Consider the following 25,543-nt stretch of genomic DNA (forward strand, 5'->3'; position numbering starts at 1 on the left):
AAATTAACGTCTTTGACGACTTGGGCACCTAAAATGATAGCGTCTGTAACGTTAGACAGATGGATAAAAAAATAGTTTAAGAACCTAATCGAGAATTGAGAGGTATAGTTTGAACACTTATTTTGGTATTAAGCCATTGAAAAAAAAATCAAATATATTAACTAGAAAAAGAAAAATATTTATATATAGGGTTTTGTAGGAGATGATAAAAGGCTACCATTATGGGTTATGGACACTACCTTTCCCCCACTAAATTATGGACCATCATCTACATCTAAGTTATTAATATTATTCATAAACTCTCTTAAGCTAAGGGGGGAAAGAGTACAATCTCTACATAAAAGATAGATATGTTTGGGTAAAGATCAATCATCAATTAATGGTACTACACTCTTCCTTATATCCATGAAAGTTGGTCCCATTAAAATTCTTCATTCCATTCCTACATTTTTTCAAAAATCAAAATAATAAATAAATTATCATATAAATATTTTATCATTATGTATAAGTAATCTTCAGATATAATCTAGTGTAATCTAATATAATGTATCTATCAACGTATGAATAGTTTATCTTAATAATTTTATCTGGCGAGGTATATTATATAGATAAACTATGAATTTGAATTTTGATATTGTGAATGGAATAAATCGAATTAAAAAAAATTATCTCATAATATTATGATTTAAATCAATTGATTAATAAATTAGGCAAAAGGGTACCTTTTACTCTTGTAGTAGACTCAATTTATCATTTTCGCTCATATCGTATTTTTGCATTAATTTAGCCCTCGAAGCTACGCAAGTACATCATTTTATACCCTATCACTAACTTAAAACTATAAATTCTAAACCCTAAATCTCAAACCATAACCTTTAAACCATAAACGTAAACTTTAAACTATAACTTATGATTTATAATTTAGGATTTAAGTTAGGGGTAGGGTATAAAATGATACAATTAAACAATTTTAATGACTAAATTGATACGAAAATAAGATAAATATAAAAATTATAAATTGAATATACTACGGGAGTAAAGGTAATCCCTTAAGCTAATAAATTAAATATATATAATTATTCTAAAAATAATCCTTTTGACCGGGTCTTAACGTATGGAGTCGATGTAATTTTTAGAATAGACTTTTGGAAGCAGTGGTCAACAATAACTCAACATTAATTATCTTCTTTTGTTTTTTTACTCAGTCGGTGATCGATGTATCCTACCTACAGGCTTTACTTGGTGATCCCATAACCAAGCGCCCAGACTTATCCGTGTTCTTCACGCTCCTACCCAGTCGAATCCTTCTTACGTGTTACATACATCACTTAATATTGCTTATAAAGTTCTCCATTAATTATACTTTTTAGTATTTATTTAATAATAAATTAAAAAAATGGTGAGAAATGTCATAGCTTATTTGTGCATTGAATTAATTTTATTTTCTCTTAATTAAATATTTTTAAAATGGTAGAAAATGTCGTAATTAAATTGAAAATTTATGAGACTTGGCGTGGGCTTGTCGGGGAAGAAGTGAGCGAGTAATGTGCTGGAGGCTCGTTTTGCTGTTGTATATATTACGTCAGCATTTACAATGCCCTTATATATTTATTTTCCTTCTTTTATTCGTGGTAAATTTATGTTAAATTTTACCATTTTTTATATAATATATTATATGTTTTTTCGTGTTGATTAATTTTTTCCCTTAAATTTTTTTTATATTAAAATTATGATTCGAGTCGGGATTTTTTTTAAAAATTGTTACGGATTTTGTTAGTTATGTTAAGGCATGTAATAACAAATTTGTTGTGATAAATTTTTATTTGTAATGAGAATCGATTCGATAATATTTTAACATATATTAACATAAGAGCTGAAATTATTGGAGACTTGAAGGTTAATTTTTAGATAAAATTTATGTTAATGGTGATTTTTACGTATGACTCAAATTTTAGTTAATAATTAAATCGGGATTTTTTATAATTCTAGTAGTTAAAGATTAATCAATTATTTTTCAGTTAAAAATTCTTTTTGACCAGAAATTTTATTAGTAAGTCTTTAACTTTAGAATTATAAGAAAATTATATTAAAGAGATTAATTTTTTTGTGATCTTTGTAATTATTGTAATGTTAGAATTCATAATTCTGACTGTCGGAGGTCTTCTACGGAAGTTGCTCTCAACCTGACGTTGGGGGTAGCCTACTACCCTACCTCCCTTTACCCCATTACATATGAGAATAGGATCAGCTAATTTTTTTTGTGATAAGTTTTGGGATATATCAAGTTTGAGAAAAATATCAAATTTTAAGATACATAAAATTTTATGCATTTTATTATGTGGATCTATATATTTATAATAGATTATTTGTACCTCTTATTTATGGAAATATAAAAATTTGAATCACATTTTGTGGCGTTGGTTTTAACGGTACTTTTGGCGGCATTTTTTTCGTCACAAGAGTTTTTAGCAGCGTTTAAAACCGTCGTTATATGACTGAAAAAAGCCGCTAAAAACATGTTTTGTTGTAGTATCTCGTGTTTAATTGAATACACATTTTTCTCTATCAATAATTTTTTCACTAACAAATTTCTAATAAATCAGTCGGTTCGGTTTTAACAACACTAGTGATAAAATACATTATATTATCACCAACAACTAGTTGGTCTAGTGGTATGAGACACTAGATATCTTAAGCAAGGTCGAGGGTTTTGAATCCTGACGGTTGCGAATAGAATAAACTAGGTTGGGAGGGTCACTATCGCTTCTGCAATACCCGATCTAAATTAATCAATCAATAGATCAAAAATCAATAATTATACCAAAAAGTACATTACATTATCATCGAGAGAATTCATATTTGAACCTTTAGGAAAATATTGTTCGAAAGAATAGCCATGTAATTTTTTTAAGTTTAACAAATTCATATTTGTAAGTAATTTTTAAGAGAATATATATTTTAACAAATGCAAGCTTGTGAAGCTTACAAAGAGAATATATATTTTAACAAATCAAGAAACGAATCAATTTCTCGTCAGTATGTTACCCATAAAAGTAAAACGGCACATTTTCTAAGTTTTGCCTGTCAATTTTTTCTCTACCTTAGAACTGAGGAAAAACCAAAAGCTTATACTATCTTTCTTTGCTATTATCATTTATTGCACCATTTTTTTCCCATTGGCATCGATGACTATAATATGGAGAAAAATTGTTACATGCGTGTCGAGGGAAGCTGAATATGTATTTGTATATGGGTTTTGTGATATTTTGTGGGGGCTGTTTCAAGCTTGTAAATTCAATATTATATTTCATCGGTTTGGATCGGTTCTAGATTTTTAAACCGAAATCGAACCGAACCAATCGGTTTTTAAAAAAAAAAATCAAACACACTAAATCGATTTCGATTTTTTTCGGTTATCGATTTCTTAGATCGATTTTAGATTATTTTTTTTTGATTGGATTAGATCTGAATACCCTTATTATGTGGCACATGGGGGAGTCTAAAGTGTGGAAAAGTTTCATGGATTTATCTTTTCCTCTTGTTTCTTAGAAAATGATTCTCAAATGAGTGAACAAAATCTATCATAAAAGATTCTAATTAAACAATAATTATTATTATTAATAATAAAAGATAGCGTTATTTTCTCTTAGAGATCTTAAATTCGAACAATCACGTCTGTATAATGTGCGTACACATATTATTAATGATTAAGAAAGATTTTAAATATATACTATCTTTTCATCACTCCATATTATTCAAAAACAATAATAGTAGTAGTTAAAGTGTATTAGAAGTCCTTTTATTATATTTAAATATTTATCTAGTTCTTCGATTATAAAAAGGAGTATTTTAAATATTTTATGTCTTGATTTGTAATTGTAATATTATTATAATTGTAATATTTTATTAAATAGTAATATTATTGTAAGTGAAGATAAAATGGGGAGCCCCTTTACATCGTTTGATTTGGGTTTTATAACAACTCGGTTACAACAAAAAATAAAAAAATTACATCTATAATTTGTAGAGAATAGAGATAACAGAAATAATAACCGGCAGTCGGGACATTGAATGCCCTAGATATTAAGGGACTTTGTCCCTCTTTTGCATTTTTTGTATTAATATATTGAGATAAAAATGATGATTACAATATCCAAAAATATATCTTTTATATAAACTATTTTTAATTTTGATGTGTCGAATATAATTTTAGTTAATCCTTCGAAAAAATTAAAAAAGTTAAAAAGACGAACCGCGAAAAGAACTAAAAAGGACATAGCCCCGTTTCACACACAACCGGTTAAACCGGTTAGCAATACGCATACGCAAAAGTGGACCCAAACAACGAGAGGGCGGTCCAAAATCAATAAATGCCCTCAACATCTTATCTTAATTTTGAAAAATACAATTAAGGGAAACAAAACTTAATTCGAATTAAAAAGTTCATTTTTTTTATTTAGCGTTAAAATTTTTAATTTAAATCAATTTATATATTTTATTCTATTTTAAAAAATATAAACAAAATTTCAGCTATAAGTATGCCACATTTAAAAAGGTACGAAGATATATATATATATATGATTATAGAAAATCGTTTGATTTAAAATTAATTAGTACTATAATATTATAAATATTTTTATGTAAATTTAAATATAAACTTAAATAATTTGACTCGGTACAATTTAGATTTTATAAATTTGACAACTTAATTAATTTAATTTTTTAATTCGATAGAGTGATTACCCGTATTCATAATTAACCGGCAAGTGTCGGTCACCTTCTTCCCGAAAAAAGAATAAAAATATCCAAGCTGTTCTCCAAATTGTAAGAGAAAAAAAATCCATTCACATTTAACACTTGAAAAGAAACACGCCAATACAACACTCCTCCCATTTTCTCTTTCTTTTTTCAGTTCAATCAAAGGCAAGAGAATATGTGAATAGTTGAATGGAGAAGAAGCAAGAGAATCCCATGGCGAATATGATATTTAACGACGAGATTCCGCCACCAGCCTTCGGTGGTGGTGGTGCTGGAAACATCTTTGACATGGCGGGAACATCATGTGAAGCTAGTGGTGGCGATGGTGGTGATAAGTGGGGATCATCATTAGGTTTCATGGATTTGCTCGGTATCCATCAAGATTTTGTCGCTCCTTCTTTATTCGATTCTTTCAATCAGTCTCCGATTCTCCCACCACCATCGTCGGCTGAGCTTTCTGCAGTGTTTAACCACCACCACCGCCACGATTTATTATTAAACGAGCTCGACAGTAACACCAAGCATCTCTACCAGGGAAGCCTCTTGTCTCCGGCGACTTCCGCCGTGCCGGAATCTTCCGAGGTCTTGAACAACCCCGCAACACCAAACTCTTCTTCCATCTCTTTCTTCCAATGAACAACCCGCAAATGATGAGCAGAACAAAACTGGGGATCATGATGATGAAGACAAACAAAGAAACCGTAAGCTTTTCTTCATCTCCTTTAAGCCATGGATTATATATGCATACATATATACACACACATACACTCTTTTTGGATTGTTTTTAAGTAGAATTTTGATGGGTTTAGGTTGAAACCCAAAAACAAGAATCAAAAGAAGCAGAGGGAACCCAGATTTGCCTTCGTGACCAAGAGTGAAATCGATCACTTAGATGATGGCTATAGATGGAGAAAGTATGGTCAAAAAGCTGTGAAGAACAGCCCTTATCCCAGGTATATATATATATATATATATATATATATATATTGAAATCTAATATAAAATCTATCAATCAACTTTTGGTTTAATTATTATATCATTTTTTGAATATGTTCTTCGGTTAATTGTGGGAATTTAATAAATGATTGGGAAAAAACACCAGGAGCTATTATCGTTGCACTACTGCAGGTGTGGGGTAAAGAAGAGAGTCGAGAGATCGTCCGACGATCCGACCACCGTCGTGACGACGTACGAAGGCCAGCATATTCATCCGTGTCCGATAATGCCTCGAGGAACCATCGGATCCGCCGTTGATTCCTCGAGTTTCTGTGCTCCGTCTTTCGTTGTTCCTCAACCTCAGTATCTACACCACCACCACCAACAGCAGCAGCACCAACAATTACAACCCTATATATACACATCATCTGCTTCATTGAACATTACCACAATGAGCTCAAACTTGACCCATAATCCATCGTTCAATTGTTTCTTCCAAGAGAAACCTCGTTTCAACAATCCGAATCCTTCAGCTCTATCACTTAGAGACCATGGCCTTCTTCAAGATATTGTTCCCACACCGATGAGGATAGAGGCAAAGGAAGATGATCATTAGGAAGAAAAAAAATGGGGTTTTTAATCAGTTATGTGCTTAGCACTGGTAATGTAGTTTTCTAACTTGCTTACTCATATGTTAATTAATCCTCTGTAAAATAATCAGATTTGTACTTTGGGTTTTCTTGTGGCTATTCTTTGTATGTAGAGAAGTATTCAATCATTGATATATTGGGTTTTTATTACTTTTTTGTTTTCTTTTTCAATGTGTGCGCCCATGCATATTGATGGGGATGTAGATTAGGGTTAGGGTTTTTCTTATGAGAAAAAAGTAGATACTTCTTGTAATGGGGACGATTCAAGTTGTTTAACTTTATGGGTAAAAAGGGGGCATTTCTACAATAATGAATGTAGGAGATGATAGGGCAATGAAATGTATCCATAAAGTTTATGAAGATGATTTACGAATAATTTGTATATGTTACATTTACGGTATAAATTTAAACACGATCAATAAAATATATAAATTTATATAACATCAGTATTTTAAATTTGATAACCAACATCGGCAATCCTTCCTCTCAATTAGTTAGCCTTTTTTGGATCTTCATTTTAAGCTAATTTTCATAGAAGAGATGGAGGCTCAATGATGAAATCGGAACGGAATGGATAAGTGTTATAATATATAGATATTAGAATAAGGATGGGTAGAGATTTTCGTATATAAAAGTAATTTTGGTAGAATTACAAGACCTCAAACTACTTTTATACAAATATATATGTACGTATATGACGAGAAATTATTTGATAAATACGGTTCACCGTGTCATCTATGGTCCCAGTGAATGAGAGCCACGAATTTTAAAATAACTACCCACCACTTATTTACATGTAGGAAAGAAGTGAGGATTGACATTGGAAAAAAATGTTATGAACGAATATTATTAGTTGTGACGGATAACGTAATTAGCTGGGACCATATAATAATTTTTCGTATATGAGTGGTATAAAGACATTATATATATATATATATATAAAAGATATAGAACAATTCTAGTTACATGCATTCCTTTGGATATCATTTAAAAGAATATTTCATATGGCATATATTCATGTTGGCGATAAGTTATGTACGCACTAGCATTTTCTATATATACCTATATGTATAGGTGTGAATGTATGTATATTAATTCGTGTATTTGTATTATATATAGATATAACTCAAGGAATTGCACTATATAATATATATAGATTAGTACAGTATTTTTATGTTTTTTTTTACGATTTATGTTTAGGGTGTATTGTCCTTCCCAATAATATGGGGTTTTCCTTTTATGAGTGCAACATGTCTTACCATTACACTCAACATTATTGGTACAAAACATGGTATTGTCATTGAAAAACAATCGATATTAATGTAATTTATTTATATTAAATATTACAAATAGCGAAATATCTCAAATAAACAAAACAGTTCCTCTATTATTTGGACTTAATCCAATTGATCTGTAGATACATTTATAATATGATAGATTTTTTTATACAATACTTAAATTAACATAATCTCTTCGAATCTTTAAATTAGTAGCGGATCTAAAAATATTTTGAGAGTAGACACATATATGTTAACAATATAAATTTTTTTAATTAGGTGAGAATAAATAAAATTTCAGGGCGGAAACCATCAATAAAATGGGTCACTAATCGAATAAAATTTAGATTTCAGGGTGGACACCATCGATCAAATAAATTGTTAATCAAAGAAAATCTGGATTTCAGGGTGGACACGTGCTTACGCTCAACCATGAGTGCATCCGCCACTGATTTCGAATCATAAATAATTACACTCAACCATATTTAATCTTTTAGAAGTAGTTAGCCAAACTAAATTCAATCGACATAGCATATCAATTGTGTATATAATATATATCATGTATGAATGAAGATAAGGTACGTGAGTGCTATAAAACGTCTCTTTTTTCTTTCTTTACCAAAGGGTATTCTTAGTATCTTTTGTTTAAGTTCTTCTAATGTGGGGATCCACTTTGGAAGATTTTTGTATACACAAGCTGGCATGAATAATGTGACACTATATATATATACCCACTTTTAATATTATATTTTTTTAATAATTTCAACGTCATATATCATATTTTATTCATATTAATTAATCGTGTATGTTGATTTAAAGAGATCAAAATAAAATTCATGTAAAGATATCAGTGATTAAGGGGAGTGTTATTTTCCGTAGAATTCCTAAGTATGAGCAATTGTATCTACAGAGTGTGTGTATTGTCAGTGACTAAGAAAGATTATAAATATATATTATCTTATAATCCCCCAGACTATTAAAAAAAACAAAAATTACGAAATCATTTGATGAATGTAAAAAAGTTAAAACATTAATTCTCTTAATTAGTAGTATAGAAGATGAATAATTTATAAATTAAATAATTAAGATTCATAATCATTCTTTTACGTTGCAGCTTAACCATTAAATTAACAAAAAAAAGTTATGCTTACTCCTTTATCCTCCATTCCAAGCATAGCCTAAACTATGGTGAGTCATTCTTATAATAAGTCATTTTAATACTCAATATGAATAAATTGATCAATAAATCGTATACCAATAATTATATAAAATAAATTTAACAATTAGATTACTAAAATATTAAATATAAAAGATAAAATATCATATTTTTGTGGATCCCTTATATATGGTGTAAAAAGGGTTGGCATGGTCGAGTTGAGTTAGATTCTTGGTTGATCACATTTGATATGAGTATTATATTCTTTCATCGGTCACTCGAATCAATCCAAAATTAAGAAGACTTCACTTGACCTAAAATTTGTCCCGGTTCAACAACATGCATAGAGGTCTCATTTTTATTTGATAAAATAGGGACCTGATTGTAAAATATAAAGAGAAATTTTTTTTAATTATCTTTAAATATATAAGGGATATGATTATATTATTATCCAGACTAGGTCATAGATTTTCACCCTAAACTCGATTTCGATTCGACTCGACTTTATCTTTAAAATATCTAACCTATTCTGATCTGAACCTAAATCTTTTTTTAAAAAAATTAATCTCACATGATTAAACCAAAACCAGTCGAATCTATGTACTTGTTCATTGTTAAGTGTAAACATAGGTTGGTCACTAGTTTACTCAACGTCGCAAGGAAGAAGGGATAGGATTCCTTTTATATATATTTTTTTCTCTTTTGCCTCGTGTTTATGAACACTTCCTTAGCTGGTGGGCTCAATAGGGTTTGCTCAGACATTGTTGGAAAGTTGAAAAGATAGAAATCTAAGTCTTGTTTGTTTCCTAAGAAAAAAAAAGAAACTTTCTATTGTAACCGCTATAATTAATCGAACTAGAAAGGTAGGAAAGAAAAAAAAAAGTTTCTCATATTCTGTGAGATTTCAATATGAAAATTAAAAAAAAAAAATACAAATATTAAATTTCTAGAATATTACCACATACAATCTATTACATAACCAATTGAACTAAATTCCGAACTCAAAAATCTCTTGTTTGAGGTTAATAGTAATATACTCAAATATTTTTATACAAATTAGAATATTAATCGAGTTTTAACTGAATCATCATCGTTATTGTTGTAATAATTTAAAAATTATAAGTTCAAATACAATTTAACATGTTTATTTAGTTAAGAGATTATATATATATATATTATATATACTCTTAGAATTCGATAAAGAAAAAAGAAGGTATATTAATTTCTGTAGAGGCATATGGGGGTGTATACATGTAGATGAGGTTGAGCATCCAATCTTGTCATCCAATTTTCAAAATAATATATATATATATATATATTTCAGAAGAATAAATTTGAGTTGTCTTTTTGAATTTTGAGCACTTAGATGCTGTCTTGAGTTGTAAGGGATCAAAATTTTTAAAACAAAAATGTGATAATTATGAACTTTATAATTATAAATCCAATTACTTATGAATTTTATCTTGTTATAATCACAATTCATTTTATTTTATTTTGTATTTGTATAAATTTATTTTTTAAAAATATTTATCATATAGATTTTGAGATATTCAAACACTCATATATACATGGTAAATTTGACCCGAACCCGACTACCCGAATCGATATATCCAAATCGTGATCCGAAATAGACCCGAACATGATGACCCAAACTTGACCCAAAACCGAAAAAATCGAATCGAACCAAAACTGACACGAATTTTAGCCAAACCGAAAGTAACCCGAACCGAAAACAAGCGAACCAAAAATAACCTGAATCGAAATTAATCTGAATTTAATTTGCCCAAACTCAATCTTTTTTAAAAACTATATCAATAATTCAATATATACTTGATTTGACTTATACCCAACTCAACCTGAATTGACCTGAACATCCAAAGTTGACCCAAACCGAAAATAATTGATCATATATTAACCTGATCCGATTTAACCCAACCCGATATCGGACCTGACCCGATACCAAACCCGACACGACCCGACTTACTATATACCCTAATAAAATCGAAACTCGAAATGACCCGATCCGACCCAAACCTAGTCCGAATTAATTCTAAAATGAAATGACCGAACCAAACCTAATCCAAACGACTCATTTGCCACCTCTACACACATATCATGTTGAATTTATTTTAAATGTTGTATTCATGTTGGTGTTTGATACTTATTTAAAAATGTTGATTTTTATTGGTTTTCTTCTTCTTTTTAGTTTTTAATTTTTTTAATTATTTAAGAGGGTGATACTGCTAACATTTGATCGAGCAGCTATCACTCATGTTATAGTATACTCTCTCTATCCCATTAAATTTGTCTTTTATTAACTTTTTTTGTCAATTGTTTTAACTTTGATTCATTATTTTTTAAAAATTTAATATTAATAAAAATATAAAAATATATTTTAAATACCTTCAATGAAATAGGTTTTAAATATATATTTTATAAAATTTAATTTTTAAAGTATTTAAAATAATTATGGTAAAATTTTAAAAAATTTTAAAAAGTTCATAATGAATAAAATTAGGGGGACGGAGGGAGTAATTTTTATTATTTTTTTTATAATTCTTTTTTTTCACTTTTAGATATTTATAATATTTTTTATCAAAAAAGATTCTTTTTTATTTTTTCTTCACTTTTTTAGATCTCTGTAATCTTTTACGTATATTTAAAATTTTATGTTATTTTATTTAATAATTATACACCATAAGCCCATATTATATTCATTTTTATTAGTTTAGTGTGATTGTAAGATAATATTTGTTTAAATTATTTTTTAATTTACATAACTACTTAAATTTTAATCATTTAAAAAATAATATACATATTTTTAATTACCGGTACCCCTCATTAATTTCAATCCATCACATATTCATATATGTTGCATGGGCTGTTTTTAATATTTCCTTAAACTTAGCCACACTGCTTGTGTCCATGATGAGGATTGAGAACACAAAATATTCTCTGTTAACTTTTCTGGGTCCACTTCAAAGCCCAACACTACTAATTCAAAAATGGCAGATTAGCCACAGCTTCTCTTATCACGTATCGATCCGGTATCAGAATAATAGCCGTTATATACTAGTAATGGCATCGTTTAAAACCGTTATTGTACGATTACGATACCTGTAGTGATAGCAATTACATTCGTTATATTCGAAATCGCTATAAACACAACGTAACCGAAAACACGGTCGCGACAATAGTTTAAATCACTGCTCTTGATACTTCAAAATCTTCAATCTGCAGCAGCACATGGCGTTAGGTATCATATTGTTACTCTAATGACGAAATACACAAACTTGACCCCTTCCATTATATATATATACACTTAAGCTGCAGTCTGTAAGTGGTAAAAGAATAGAATTATAGAAAGATGACCAAGTGTTTGATTTTATGTCTATGCATGGTAATGCTTTCCATTACTGTGGCTGGCGCCATGAACGAAACATGCGTGGACGACATTACCATAGTGTTGCAGATCGACTTGTATCTAAACAGCTGCCCCGAGGCCGAATCCATCATCTTCTCCTTCGTCGAAAATGCGGTGTCCCAAGACGCTGGATGGCGGCTTCGTTGCTTCTTCTCCATTTCCACGAGTCCTACAATAATATGTGTATGTGTGATTGACGTTGGATGTTGTGACTTTGCAGGGTTGTGATGGTTCGGTGTTGTTGGATGACACCGAGGATCTCGTCGGCGAGAAAACCGCGCCGCCAAACTTGAATTCGCTGAGGGGATTCGAAGTTATCGACGCTATTAAATCGGAGCTCGAATCCGTTTGCCCTCGGACTGTTTTTTGTGCGGATATTCTTGCAACTGCTGCCAGAGACTGTTGTTATCGTGAGTTCATGCATATTGCACACACATAAGAATACTTTTTTAGACATCGAAACCATTTATATCGAATATATTCGTATCTAACACGAATCCGGATCGAACATATATTCGAGTATTCAGTCAGGGGGACCAAGTTGGGAAGTGGAAATGGGGAGAAAAGACAGCTTGATTGCTAGTAAAGAAGCAGCAGCAAACAACATTCCAGGCCCAAATTCGACAGTGCCAACACTTGTCGCCAAGTTCCGAAACGTTGGACTCTCGTTAAGTGACATGATTGTGCTTTCCGGTACTGTGTTTTTTCTTACATGTCTCAGATGTTTTAAAGTGCATAAATGAGCATGAAACCATTGGCATTTGTTGCAGGTGCACACACGTTGGGGATGGCTCGATGTTCGACGTTCAGCACACGGCTTCAGGGCTCAAATGGTCCGGATATCAACGTCGATTTCGTTCAAAACCTGCAGCAGCTGTGCTCTCAAGCGGACGGGAACTCGAGGCTTGCGCAGCTCGATCTTGTCAGCCCCGCGACTTTCGACAACCAGTATTATGTTAAACTTCTTTCTGGGGAGGGATTGCTGCCGTCCGACCAGGCGCTCGTCACGGATGATTATCAAACTCGACAACTGGTACTCTCCTATGCCGAGAACCCTTTGGACTTCTTCGAGGACTTCAAGGATTCGATGCTGAAAATGGGAAGCTTAGGGGTACTGACCGGGACCGATGGCCAGATTCGGAAGAATTGCCGTGTTGTTAATTAATTAACTCCATTGTTGTCCGACTCGACTCGACCTAACTCAACCATAAAATTTTACTGACGTAGTTATCGTTCAAGTGCATCAAATCAGCTCATTACTTATCAAAAGAAAAAATTATTTTCTTTTACATGGAAAAACCCAAGACTGTCTATATTATTTTAATTGCTTTGGAACCCTTCTAAATATTATAAATGATAATTTAGTTCTTAAATTGATGAATGTAAATTGTGTGAACGTTCGATTACTTCGAATTAATTTAAGTTTCGATTGCAACTGGGTAGAAGTCGAGATGTTACAAACACCATAGCCAAAACACCTCCTTAATTCTCCTTCTTTGACAAGAATTTTATAAAATTACTCTTTCGTATTGATTCTAAGTTACTATCAATGGAATTTGATGAAATCTAATGGTAATGGTAAGAGATAAGGACTAATTCCATCACTGGTTTAATTAATCAATAGTCCCTTGTTTAATTACTAACAACACCCTTACAATATCATCAATTATCTCCACTAATTACCCATTAGAATCTAGACCACACACTATTAACAAGCTTATAAAAAAAATTAATAATAAGTTATTATTTTATTTTTAGCATTATATTTGAATTCAAATTCGAATCAACCACAAGTTCAATTTCTTATTGTGTTAAAATTTCTTAATATGTGAGTTTATTAACTTAAATTAATTCAATTTTCTTTATATTGAACCATTTTTAATTAAATTTTTAAATTCGAGCTCATTTTACCACCACTAAACCTGAATTTAGTAACTAAAGGGAATATTATTCTCTCTAGAGGTTTCGAGTTCAAAGAGCTACATCTACTACGTTTATATTGTCGATGGCTAAACTATACTACTCAAACTCTACCTCAAGTTTCAAACAATGATAAGTGTCTAACGAAAAAAAACCGCAACACCCCTAGCCGATTTGGCAGACATAACTGGGCAAGGGATATTTTATATGTATACGTCAGAATGAAAAATCGTATAAATTTTTTTCTTATAATTTAAACATGTTTGGTTTCTTCCGGGCGGGGAAAAACTTAGTACGACTTAGGAGTTTTTCTTTGAAAAGATTTTGAAATGTGAGGAGTCGCCACTAACCATTTTAAGGTGCGATTGAGACACCATAAAAACCGGATAATTTTAATAAAACATTTTATTTTTATAAAAATATCAAGTTTTAGGGTCTACAAAACCCAAAAAATAGGTTCGAGAGTCAGTTACGCGTGGAGAAGGATTAGCACTCCCACAGCGCCAAAAAATTGGTACCTAGTTGATTACCCTATATTTAGAATCGAAAATTTTGAGTTCGAACTTTACCTAATTTAAAAATCATTACGGATGCAAAGTTGAAAAGGGTATTCGTTTACTAAAGCCAATAGCATTCGCCTCCTAGCATGAATGCGGGAGATCAACTATTGTGCCCAATAACCGGATATTGCCTCAATATTTTAAAATCATGATGCGAGCTTGAAAAGGATGTCGGCCTATTTCGGGAATCACCAGTAGTCACCCCCAGAGCATACTTGCGGGAGATATACTATTGACTCCCTAATAAGTGAACATTACCTTAGGTTTTAAAATAAGATGCAATCAAACAATTTTTATTGACCCTAATCAAACTAAGGGTAGATTAATACTTTTTCTAACTTAAGGCATCAAATTATGAAGAATTAAAGAACCTAGAGGCATAAACCTAAATATGTAGGTTCTAATATTAATCCTACTTGATCTTAACCAGTTATTGAATCAAATAATCAATATGGTCCCTCGAGCATTTAGGTTAGGGCCAACTCATATTACTCCATAAATTAAAAGGACTATATTGAAATCTAATATAAAGTGGAGGTTCTAATATCAACTTAAATTAATTTTAATCATTATTGCAATTCGAATAATTAAATTGGAACCTCAAGCAAAAGCGAGGACCAAATCAAGAATTCTCTTAATTTAATGACTAAATATGAAATTAGGCCTAAGATGGAGGCTCTAATATTAATCTTAATCAACTTTAATCAATTATGGACTATCGAATAATTAATTCGGAACCTCGGGCATAAGCGATTACCAAATAGAAAAATCTCCTAAAATTAAAAGTTTAGGGACCAAATTTAAAGGATTCTAAATTTAAGGACTAGACCTAAAATCTAAGTAATCTAGATTAATATTAAAAATCTAAATCAAAAGGTTTAATAATTAAAATATAATATTGGGACTAAATTAAAGAAATTGAAATTAAAGACAAAACCTAAAAGCAATTAATGAATACAAAAAGGACTACATTAAAATAAAAAAATGCAAAGCTAAAATTAAAACATTAAGTAAAGGACTAAAATGTAATAAAATAAAAAATAAAAATAGTATCAAATCAGAAGTAAACAGTGACCAAAATGCATAAATTGAAACTACGACATCAGATTCAAAATAAAGTAAAGAGGCAGAATCAATCAGTGGCTAAAATGAAACAAAACAAAAATTAGTAACTAATTTCAAAGGAATAACGTAGCAAACAAGTACTAAAATAAAAAATAATAAAAATCAACATGTCAAAATCAAATAATAAAAAGATTCAATGACTAACATGTTAAAAGTAAAAGTCTAATGACTAATATGTAAGGGCTTTAATCATATAGGGCTAAAACTGAAAAAATTAACTTAGGGACTAATATAGAAATGAATAATTTAAGGATTAAATTGCAATAAATCAATTAAAATTAAGGATTAAATTACAAATTTACATAATGTTCAGGGGCTAAATAATGATTAATTAAAGAAACTGAACAAGTGACTAAATTGAAATAAACGCAAAATAAAACATGCAATGTTGCAAATAAACGTTGACTAATATGTAAAAACGAGCGAAATATAAGAGGACCTGAAAGGAAATAAACCAAAAATTAGCATTAGAACATAAAATGGAAAAATTATGAAATAAGGACAAGCATTCTAACTAAATAAAAAATTAATCATAAAATAAGTGACCAAATTGTAAACGAAGGAAATGGCAAGGACTGAGCTCGTGATTATACCATTGAAGCCAAAACGCACGGGCATGGAGACCAAAACGATGTTGTTTTGCTTTGGGTATAAATACCCTTTATCTCCTTTTTTTTCATTCTTCTATCATTTTTCTTTTTCTTTTTTTTATAGAGAGAAATTATCTATTATCTCTAAACTTTCCCAGAATTCAACGGGTGTGCCACCCGCCGTACCGCCATAGTCGCTGGTGGTTGTTCTGGCCCAAATTTCATGGGCTTGCTCTCCTCGACGCGGTGGTCACAAATCCGAGCTCGATTTTGTGAAAAACGACCCCCAATGCCATGAAATAAGCCGAGAACCACTCGACTTCCACTGCCCCGATCTCCGACGTCAGCTGTTGGATCGAGCTACCTTTGAAGTATGTTATTTCCAGGGATACGATGCCTCCTTTAATCGTTTGGATTCATCGATGGTGTTTTCGATCGTCGGCGAGGCTCCGACCGAGAGGTAAAAACTTTCTTTCTTTTCTTCTTCATTTTTTTGCTTCGAAAATAAATAATAAAAAATGCTTTCTATTGATTGTTTCCAATGATAAAAAACGGGGAAGAAATTTTTTATTGCTTTTTGAATAAAAAACGAGGAACCCTGAATATCTCTATTTTTTATTTTGTTTTGAATTCGGAGTCCCCTTTCACATTTCGGTTGCTTTGGGTTTTATAACAAACCGATTACAACAATAAAAAATTAAAAATTACATCAATGATTTGGTACTGTTGGAGCAGTTTGCAGGGAGTGGTGGCACAGTGACGATGGCAGGGGATGGTGCAACAACAGTGACCAGGGCATTGAATGCCCCGGATATTCAGGGATTACCCTTTTTCCTTTTTTTATTCTTTTATTTTCTTATTTTCTATATTTTTTATATTATTATTTTATATTTTGATTTAGGATAAAAAATAGTGATTACAAACATCAAGCAAAAGTGAGGGTGTGCGGTTACAATATAATGTTTAGAGCTTAAGTTTGATCATAGTAAACCAAAAGAACAAGCATAGACATGTACTTAACATCTATCCCATATACATGCCACTTTCGACTTCCTATAACAAAAGAAAAGTGATAGTAAGTTTACGCTTGCGGTTACCGCTTAGGACGTTGAAAGTTCAAAATCTACCATCGAATGCCACGATCAACCTACACGTAAAAAACAATCAAAAGCTGAATTTTAATTCAATTGTGATATAAAGTAAATCAACCTCTTTCTTGGGTAGTTAACACATGCAAAGAGAAACTAGAAAAACTAGAAGGCTAGTCCGTTAACAATAGATATTATAGCAGAAGGGGTTCATAGGCTGAACCGGTGACGCTGCTTGAGTAAACGAACCAAGGGCTAGAGGAAGATGACGAAGTGGAATTTGAAGGGGATTACGTACGAGGGGAAAAGGCAAGAGACCAAACCCGACCACCACTTCGACCGCTCTTGCTTCTTGCTTTGGTCGGAACCGGAGTTTTAAAACAAGTCCTAACTAGTGTTTCCGGTTCAGGCAATTTGTTGCCTGATAACTTGGGCTTTTCCAATAACATTCCGGTCGGATACGCCGCCGCAGAGTGTTCCGAAAAGGAATCATCAACGAAATGAGATAGCTACTCAAGGCTTGCCACGTCAACCGCCTGAAAAAACCCACCTTTTTCACCATTAACAACCATATCCCAAACTCAAAATGGCAGAAAGAAAAAAAAAACAAAAAGGGATTCCTTTTTCAAAGTACCGGAACGACGAGCTCGTCGGTGTATAAAGAAGTGCAAAGGGATTCTACTTGAGTCAGTTTCGCATCAGAAATAAGGAAAAAGTAAGGAAAATAACAGTCGTATAACACTTTAGAAATTTGGACCAAAAGGCAAAATATAAAGATTAAAAGCATGAATGAAATTAAAATATCATCGTAGATTAGTTTAGGGTGATTATAAGGACGATGGTCGGTCAATAAATGTCAACGAGTAAATAGATGGTCATTAGGGACAGAGGCAGATGTATATGATTCTATGGAAAGCTATTGCATATCAATTATTTTAAGAAAATTGTTAAATTTAATTTAATTTGTTAATGAAAATAGAAAAAATGATAAATTTGTATACTCAAAAAATTTTAGAATAAAATATTAAAATTTTGGACCTCGTATTTTAATTTTTAGAACGACCACTTATTAGAGATGAGTAAAATTATACTCGACTAAAAAAATTAATAATTTAAATATTAAACGCAATATTTACCCTAAATTATGGTAACTCAAATATGTGCAAATTTTTTCATGAATACTTAATTGATTTCTTAACTTTCCATATACCATCTCAGTAGCAAGCATACATAAGCTGTAAATTCCAAACATAAAGCTAGATCATGAAGAATTTCTTACACCATTACAACCAAAAAAGAAAAAGAAAAGATGAAGGCACTCAGATTCAGAGCAACAAGGCAACGATGGAAGAAGCCACAGCCGAAAGATCATGCACCACCTTATTATCACCTTCAATCGGGAACTTGGGCTGCTTCTCGAATCTCCTCTCACAAGCCAGAGCTTCATTGGCCGCATCGTTTAAACCCTGTACCCCAAATTTAGGGTCACCTTTCACGACGGCATCGATGGCGGTCGGAACGTCGTACTCGACGATGGCGTTGTAATAATCGACGCAGTCGAGCAAAGCCTTCTTCAAGCTTTGATCTTTGGATTGCTTAAGTAAATTCGTGATCTGTTTCAGCGTTGCGGTGGCTTTGGCTTTCACTTGGTTCGCTGCTATCTGGGCTAGTCCCGGTATGTCGGCGCTCGAGCTGTGAGGGTCCGATTGGAGCACCGAGACGCAGAGGTTGTAAAAGGGCGTTGTTTTGCAAGTTGTGTCGATCAAGCTTGCTCCATTTTCTCGAGAATTTACGGGCGAGAAAGGGAGGGAAAATATGAGGCAGTGAAGAGAAAAACAGATGATTTTGTTCATTCTTCTAGTGTTTTTGTACACATCCACCCTCATCTTTAAATAGATAAACGAAGCTATGGTGTATCCGGATTATCCGATCAAGTTCGGAGTTATACTAGATATTTAACAGAGTTTGGACACAAATATTACTTTTAAAGATATATATATATATATATATATATATATATATATATATATGGTCAAGTGTAACTCTCCAATCCAGGGTCAGGGTATATCTAAGACTCAAGTGAGATTTACATAGGACTTTACAGATTGCCCATCAAGAGTGACAGTGGTGGGATTCGAACTTGACCTTACAAACTTAAATTCTTAAATCCCAACCACTTGTACCAATACTCGTTGACATCATATATCTAATTAGAGATGTTTTTTTATAGAAACAAATAATTTTACTCCATTTAAAATAGGAAATATTCTAAGGAATAATGAATATTTATATTCATAATCGTAAATTAAACATATAATTTAGACAATCTAAATATAATATAGTAAAAGTACAATATGTTTTAGAAAAAATGGTTTAAACTTACCTAATCTTAAATAGATTTAAAATTTTAACAAAATAACTTATTATGCCCCACCTAAAACTTGATTTCGAAAATTATGCTAAATTAGATATAAAAAAACGATGTAATTTAGATCTTTTACGTCCTAAATTTAATTTTAATTTAATTACAAGGACAAAGTTTTGTCGGGTATCGAAAAAGATAGCCTTTTACATGCAATAATGCAGACAGAGAGGGAAAAGGTAATTAGCTTATCTTTATCGTTATCCTCCTTTATGATGTTCAATCCCCCGAGAAAGTTCAACCCTCCAAGTGAACGAATTCAATTATTAAAATGGCGTGCTCTATTTAAATAAGTGATCATATTTGAACTTTTATGACAATATTATTGATAAAGTAAATTTAATTAATCATGTTCGAATTAAAATGGTCGGTTTAAAAAATATAATAAACATGAGTGAACCAAACCAATCTCATCTTAAAAATGATACCGAACTGAATCGATCTCATCTGAGAAATAATCACAAACCTCAAACGTAAACCTCGGATATAAATTAAAAGACTAGCATGAAATCTATAAATAACACAAGACAGTCTAATATTTCAATGATTGAACTGAGACGTGTGCCAACAGAATTGATGTAGCATGATTCATCCATGACTGAAAAAGGTGTTTCAGCCTACCCCACGATACTCTGTCTTTCACTGTCTTTGCATGGACACGACAGCGGTCCGAAGATGATACGGTCAGGCTAGACACAAAATTTTATATTAAAGGGTGAATTTATAAAGATTAATTGAAAATACAAAAGAAAGTTTAAATTATAAGAGAATTTAAAATTTTCGGACTAATGCCTTCGGTCCATATTGACATGGTGAATTCGGAGACCTCAACTATGCTCTTAAGCATTTTTTTATAGAAAATAAAGAGATCAGCAACAACGCTACCAACATTTAAGACGTAAATACCTCCCCCGAAGTTTGATTCAATCTGGGACAAGAAAATGGTACAAAAAAAGACTAGAACAATCAAAAGGTAAACCCGTTAATGGTTTCATGACTCGAAAACAAAAACACCATAGAATTCGGTTGCGACCAAACGGCTTCTCTTGCCGGTCAGGTGTTGCAGATTCTTCTTCAGAATATATGCACAATGTCATAGGCAAATCTATCGATGTTAAAGAAAGTACCGAGAGGCAAAAAGGATGTAGCAAAAATTTAAAGAACGAATGACTAGCAAAAATTTAAAGAAAAACAGGCAGAGGCAAAGCCGAATAATAAAATTTAACAACTAGGGTTCAACATCGAGTGTTATCATCTGTGGGTGTGTGTGTGTGTCCAAGTAGCATTGATAGACAAAGGATACGTCCAGAATAGCACGAATGACTGCAAAAATTTAAAGAACGTTGTTAGCTGATGGAAATTTAGAACATGGAATACGTAGGGTAGCTCGAAACATAAAGAAGCTTACCATAAGTCCACCCATGAAACCATCAAGTATAATCCTGTTCCAGCTATCGACGTATGAATGAACCGAGAACTTTGCCCTTGCTATGAGTCCAATTGAAGTAATTGTCATGACAAGAAAATAAAAGACAAACCCCATAAAGCCTGTGAATCCTAAAATCCCAGCAATAACCCCTCCGATGATAGACATAAATGTTCGGCTGCAAATTAGAACAGAACTTAGAAATTGGCTTTCAGGGCATAATTTCGCATTCTTGTAAACACGAAAAACAAACCTGTAGTATATAACTTTCATGTTATTTTGCATATTCTCTGCGCTAAAAACTGGTACATCATTCATAGCTTCATTTGATTTCTTCTCAGACGAACTGGAATCACTATGTCCAGCCATAATGTATTCTTTATGTGGTCTACAACTTTCTTGAAAGAAAGAAAAAAAGATACACAAGTTAACCATGAATATCATTCGAACTATGAAAGATCCCAATTCGATAATTTTAAAGGGGAAAAAAACCAGCAAGGCCAAAACCAAAGCTTTTATATTAGTTAAAGTTTATGGATCGAAGGAGCTTCGAGGAGCCAACCGGGGCAAATGCCCTAGTTGTCACCCCCTCGGTACAGCCTTATCACAAGGCCAATTACCTAATGAAGTGGAACACAATCACTTGGAACAAAGCATAGGAACGTCAAATCCCAAAATCTCACAGGAACATTAACAAGGTTTTTCGGAGCAACTCGAAGACACAAATCGGAAAGTGAGATTTGCTCAAGAAGCGACCAATAGAAACTAAATAATCCAAATTCATAAGGCATGTTGAAGAGGAAAAAAAGAAGAAGCTAAACTTTATTATTCCAATAACGCAAGAGAAGTGAGGGCGGCAGCTTCTAGAGATTTGACTCAAAAGAACATGGAATATCAAATTTTGAATTAATTAGCACGAATTAAGAGAGAAAATAAGAAAAATCAACGTGTTTATTTCACATCCAAGATAATTGAAACCTAGGGATCGTATTAGATCTAATAATCGAGAAATCATTCAAAAACAAACAATTTAAATAAATTAGAAGCCGGTTCCGATTACAAAGCAGTGTACTACAATCATAAACAAGAAATTCAAAGGAAAAAACGAAGACAAAGATTTACCCAGAGGATCGGAGAATATGATGTGAAAGACTAGCTTGTTCTTCTGTTCCGCTATTGGGAATTCACTTCGAGAGAGTTGTTTCGCACATTATTGATCTATCCCCCCACTTTAATAAAATCCTCGATTTCCCCTAAAATATTTTAAAATTACAGAAAGGTCACCGAATATAATAGTATGTTACATAGATCAGGTCTGTTGGAGCCTTTTGCACATCGTGAAATTTTAAACCAATGAGATCGAACCTCGTATTTTCAGTCTAATTGGTTAAATATATATTTTGACCCTTATACTATACATAAATTTTTAATTTAACACCCCAAAGAGTTTTTTAAGAAATTTTTATCAGAGATTTCCAGTTTTGAAACAAATAATTAAACATAGTTATAATTTTTAAAAACATAATTATAAACATTATATGAGGGACCAAATTATAAAAAATAGAAGGGGTTAAATTGTTCAACTTTAACATAATAAAGGGACTAAAACCATAATTAAACCTTTAAAGCAAAACCTCTCCCGTTGTTATAAGCTATTGTCAGCTGCTCTTTCCACTCAAAGACGAGGAAAAGAAACAAAGCCTAGCCTCGACAATCTATTTCATATCTGTTTATTTGACCGAAAAATAAGAAGTTAGGACGAAGATAAAATGCTATACAAAATCTGCATGATTTATGCTTCCCGGGGGGATTTCTAATCATCATCGTCATCGAGCAACTCGATGACGGTTTACCATTGTTTCTTTCCTTTCTTCTTCCTCTTGTTTCCACTACAGCTACCACCACCACCACCCGTGTTGCTACCACTAGTCTTCGAGCCACTTCCGGGTTTAGTGACTGGCCTCTCCGTGGAGGAGCTACTCAGAAAATCGTCAAACATGCCTGCTTGTACTGCATTCTGTAACCACTCCAAGAATTCTGCCGCTGTCATGGTTTCTTCCGGATTAGGCATCTGTATTTTTCCGCCTCTCTGTCCGGAACTAGATCCCTTGCTGGTACTATGCTAGGATGCCAAACTAGTGTTGACGTAAAAACAAGGCTTATGTGTGTTCGGTGGACATCTCATTCCCTGCAATAAAATCGAGGTTAAGAGTCTAGACGAGGATGCAGATTGCAAGTTTCGAATGAAAATTCCATGCAAAACCCGTTCTAGAACTGTATTCAGCTCCGGATATCTTCGTACTAACCAGTTTCTGACATGTATTTAGGGTCGAACTTCCAGCATATACTTTGTATGGTTCGTTTGTAATAACCAAATACTACTATAAACATCGCTTTACCTGACAAATATACCATTCAGTAGCATTATATATCTTGCTATCGGCACAGACGTAGGCAGCGGAAGCATCCACCTACACCGATAACGAAATAACTATTAATGTAAACATACAGAATCGAATCTTAAGAGTATCAACTCGAAAAAACTCAACCATAAACTGTATTTCATTTTGGGGAAGTAACTAGCTGTGTATTTAGAAGCAATTCTCATTCTTCTTATTTTTCAACTGTATTTCTAGAGAATGTATAATCGATTATATGCTGAAAAAAGGATGTAGAAAAACGAAAAGGAAATGTATCGGCATGTGATGAGGGGTGGAAACTGGAAAGTGAATACCTTCTGCAATAACCCGAAAAGGAAGGGCTGTGAAGATTGTACAACCCATCCATCTCCATCTTTTGCTTGATGAAAATCTCTGCATTCCTTTAGACAATATTCCAAAAAACATAAATAATTTATTATTAGAGACACCATGTTATCGAAATCGGGGTCATGTGCTTGAAGGACAACGTAAAAAGTATAGAAGGTATTTTAGGAAGAAAAGAAATACCTGGCACCATCTTGCTCGAGATTTTGATTTCTTTGTTTGCATCCAGACATGAAAGTTACCACATTTTTTGCAGGCGATTCGCCTAGGTTCTCCAAAAGCTTCCTCCCCATCAACCTCGGACCATCCAAATCCAGAAGGAAAAATACCATGTTCAACATTCTGGGCAATCAAAAGCAATAAAAGGTCAAGTATGAAGCAAAGATACATATACATATACACAATATATATATAATCAATTTCAAGTAAGAAACTTGAACATGATAGACATTCAGCCTTTATATTTAAGTGAAGAACATTTCAAACCTTTCGAGAAGCATTTTGAAACCTACGGAAATAGTTCAGCTGTTCCTCCCTCCTAAGTTCGTCATCATATGCTTTCCGCTTCATGGAATCAAGTAAGACCTAGACATGGAATTATATTATTATTATTATTATTATTATTATTATTATTATTATTATTATATTATTATTATTATTATTATTATTATTATTATTATTATTATTATTATTATTATTATCATTATTATTATCAGAAAAGAAATGAAAATTATATCTGGGGAAATACGTAATAAACCGAGAGATTACCTCATATGCATTTTGAAGTTTTTTAAAAGCTTCCACAGCCTTCTCATTACCCATGTTTTTATCAGGATGGACCAGCACTGCCTATCAAACTGTTTAAGCTTCTAAGCCGAGTCGTTGACCGACCTAATCCACGTTGATCGAGTCGTTGACCCATTGACTCTGACTTTGATCGTTGATTTTGACCAAAAAGTCAATTTTTTTATAAAAAAAAGTCATATTTTATATTTTTCGACGCCCTGAGTTCGAAATCTAAAGTCTGTTTCATCAAATTCGAATCTGATAAGTTATTTTTCAGTGTTTTATCTTTCGATTCAAATAGTGTTCCCGATTAAGTTCCGTTTCTAAAGTAAATTCTTTTGCTATGTCACCGAGATATTATGGGACGTCGAAATCAAGTGTGAGAGCATTCAAATGGAGTTTAAATGACTGACCGTTGTTGCTCAAAAATCGAGGTAATATTTTATTACCCTATGCAAGCTTTACAGTACATGTTGGTAATCGACTGATTCATGATTTTTAATGTTTAGTCAAGTAAATTCCTATGAATATTCTTAAATTCGTATTGAATATTGTAAAAGGATATTAAATTGATTAAGACTATAATTGAGTACGGTATAAAGTTGGTATACTGAATAAGACTCGAATAATTTGCTTAAGAAATTGAAATACCGATAATAA

At 32.2% G+C, this 25,543-nt stretch overlaps 3 protein-coding genes and 2 pseudogenes across 4 annotated transcripts; 2 read left to right on the forward strand and 3 right to left on the reverse strand.

Annotated features, from left to right (window-relative positions):
* Positions 1-4,808: 4,808 nt before the first annotated feature.
* Positions 4,809-6,512, forward strand: LOC120152501 (annotated as a pseudogene).
* A 5,929-nt stretch (positions 6,513-12,441) lies between these two features.
* Positions 12,442-13,398, forward strand: LOC120152559 (peroxidase 40-like). The gene is made up of 3 exons (XM_039164759.1): positions 12,442-12,611; positions 12,729-12,894; positions 12,972-13,398. The coding sequence occupies exons 2-3, from the start codon at positions 12,756-12,758 to the stop codon at positions 13,364-13,366; spliced, it is 534 nt and encodes a 177-aa protein (XP_039020690.1). The 5' UTR covers positions 12,442-12,611; positions 12,729-12,755; the 3' UTR covers positions 13,367-13,398.
* A 5,253-nt stretch (positions 13,399-18,651) lies between these two features.
* On the reverse strand, positions 18,652-19,415 carry LOC120152502 (cell wall / vacuolar inhibitor of fructosidase 1-like). Its single transcript, XM_039164712.1, has one exon. The coding sequence runs from the start codon at positions 19,368-19,370 to the stop codon at positions 18,810-18,812; it is 561 nt and encodes a 186-aa protein (XP_039020643.1). The 5' UTR covers positions 19,371-19,415; the 3' UTR covers positions 18,652-18,809.
* A 1,360-nt stretch (positions 19,416-20,775) lies between these two features.
* On the reverse strand, positions 20,776-22,556 carry LOC120152497 (ER membrane protein complex subunit 6-like). Of its 2 annotated transcripts, XM_039164708.1 has the most exons (5): positions 22,455-22,556; positions 21,586-21,730; positions 21,315-21,510; positions 21,210-21,229; positions 20,776-21,011 (listed from the first exon to the last, which is right to left on the reverse strand). In XM_039164708.1, exons 2-5 carry the CDS (start codon positions 21,699-21,701, stop codon positions 20,981-20,983), a joined length of 363 nt encoding a protein of 120 aa, XP_039020639.1. In that variant the 5' UTR covers positions 21,702-21,730; positions 22,455-22,556; the 3' UTR covers positions 20,776-20,980. The 2 variants fall into 2 exon arrangements, with proteins under 2 accessions (XP_039020639.1, XP_039020638.1); XM_039164707.1 differs by lacking the exon at positions 22,455-22,556 and having other exon boundaries at positions 21,586-21,763.
* Positions 22,557-23,053: 497 nt separating this feature from the next.
* Positions 23,054-24,959, reverse strand: LOC120152499 (annotated as a pseudogene).
* Positions 24,960-25,543: the final 584 nt, after the last annotated feature.

The sequence above is a fragment of the Hibiscus syriacus genome, unplaced genomic scaffold (assembly GCF_006381635.1).
Source record: "Hibiscus syriacus cultivar Baekdansim isolate YM2019G1 unplaced genomic scaffold, ASM638163v2 tig00111092_pilon, whole genome shotgun sequence".
Taxonomy (NCBI): Eukaryota; Viridiplantae; Streptophyta; class Magnoliopsida; order Malvales; family Malvaceae; genus Hibiscus; species Hibiscus syriacus.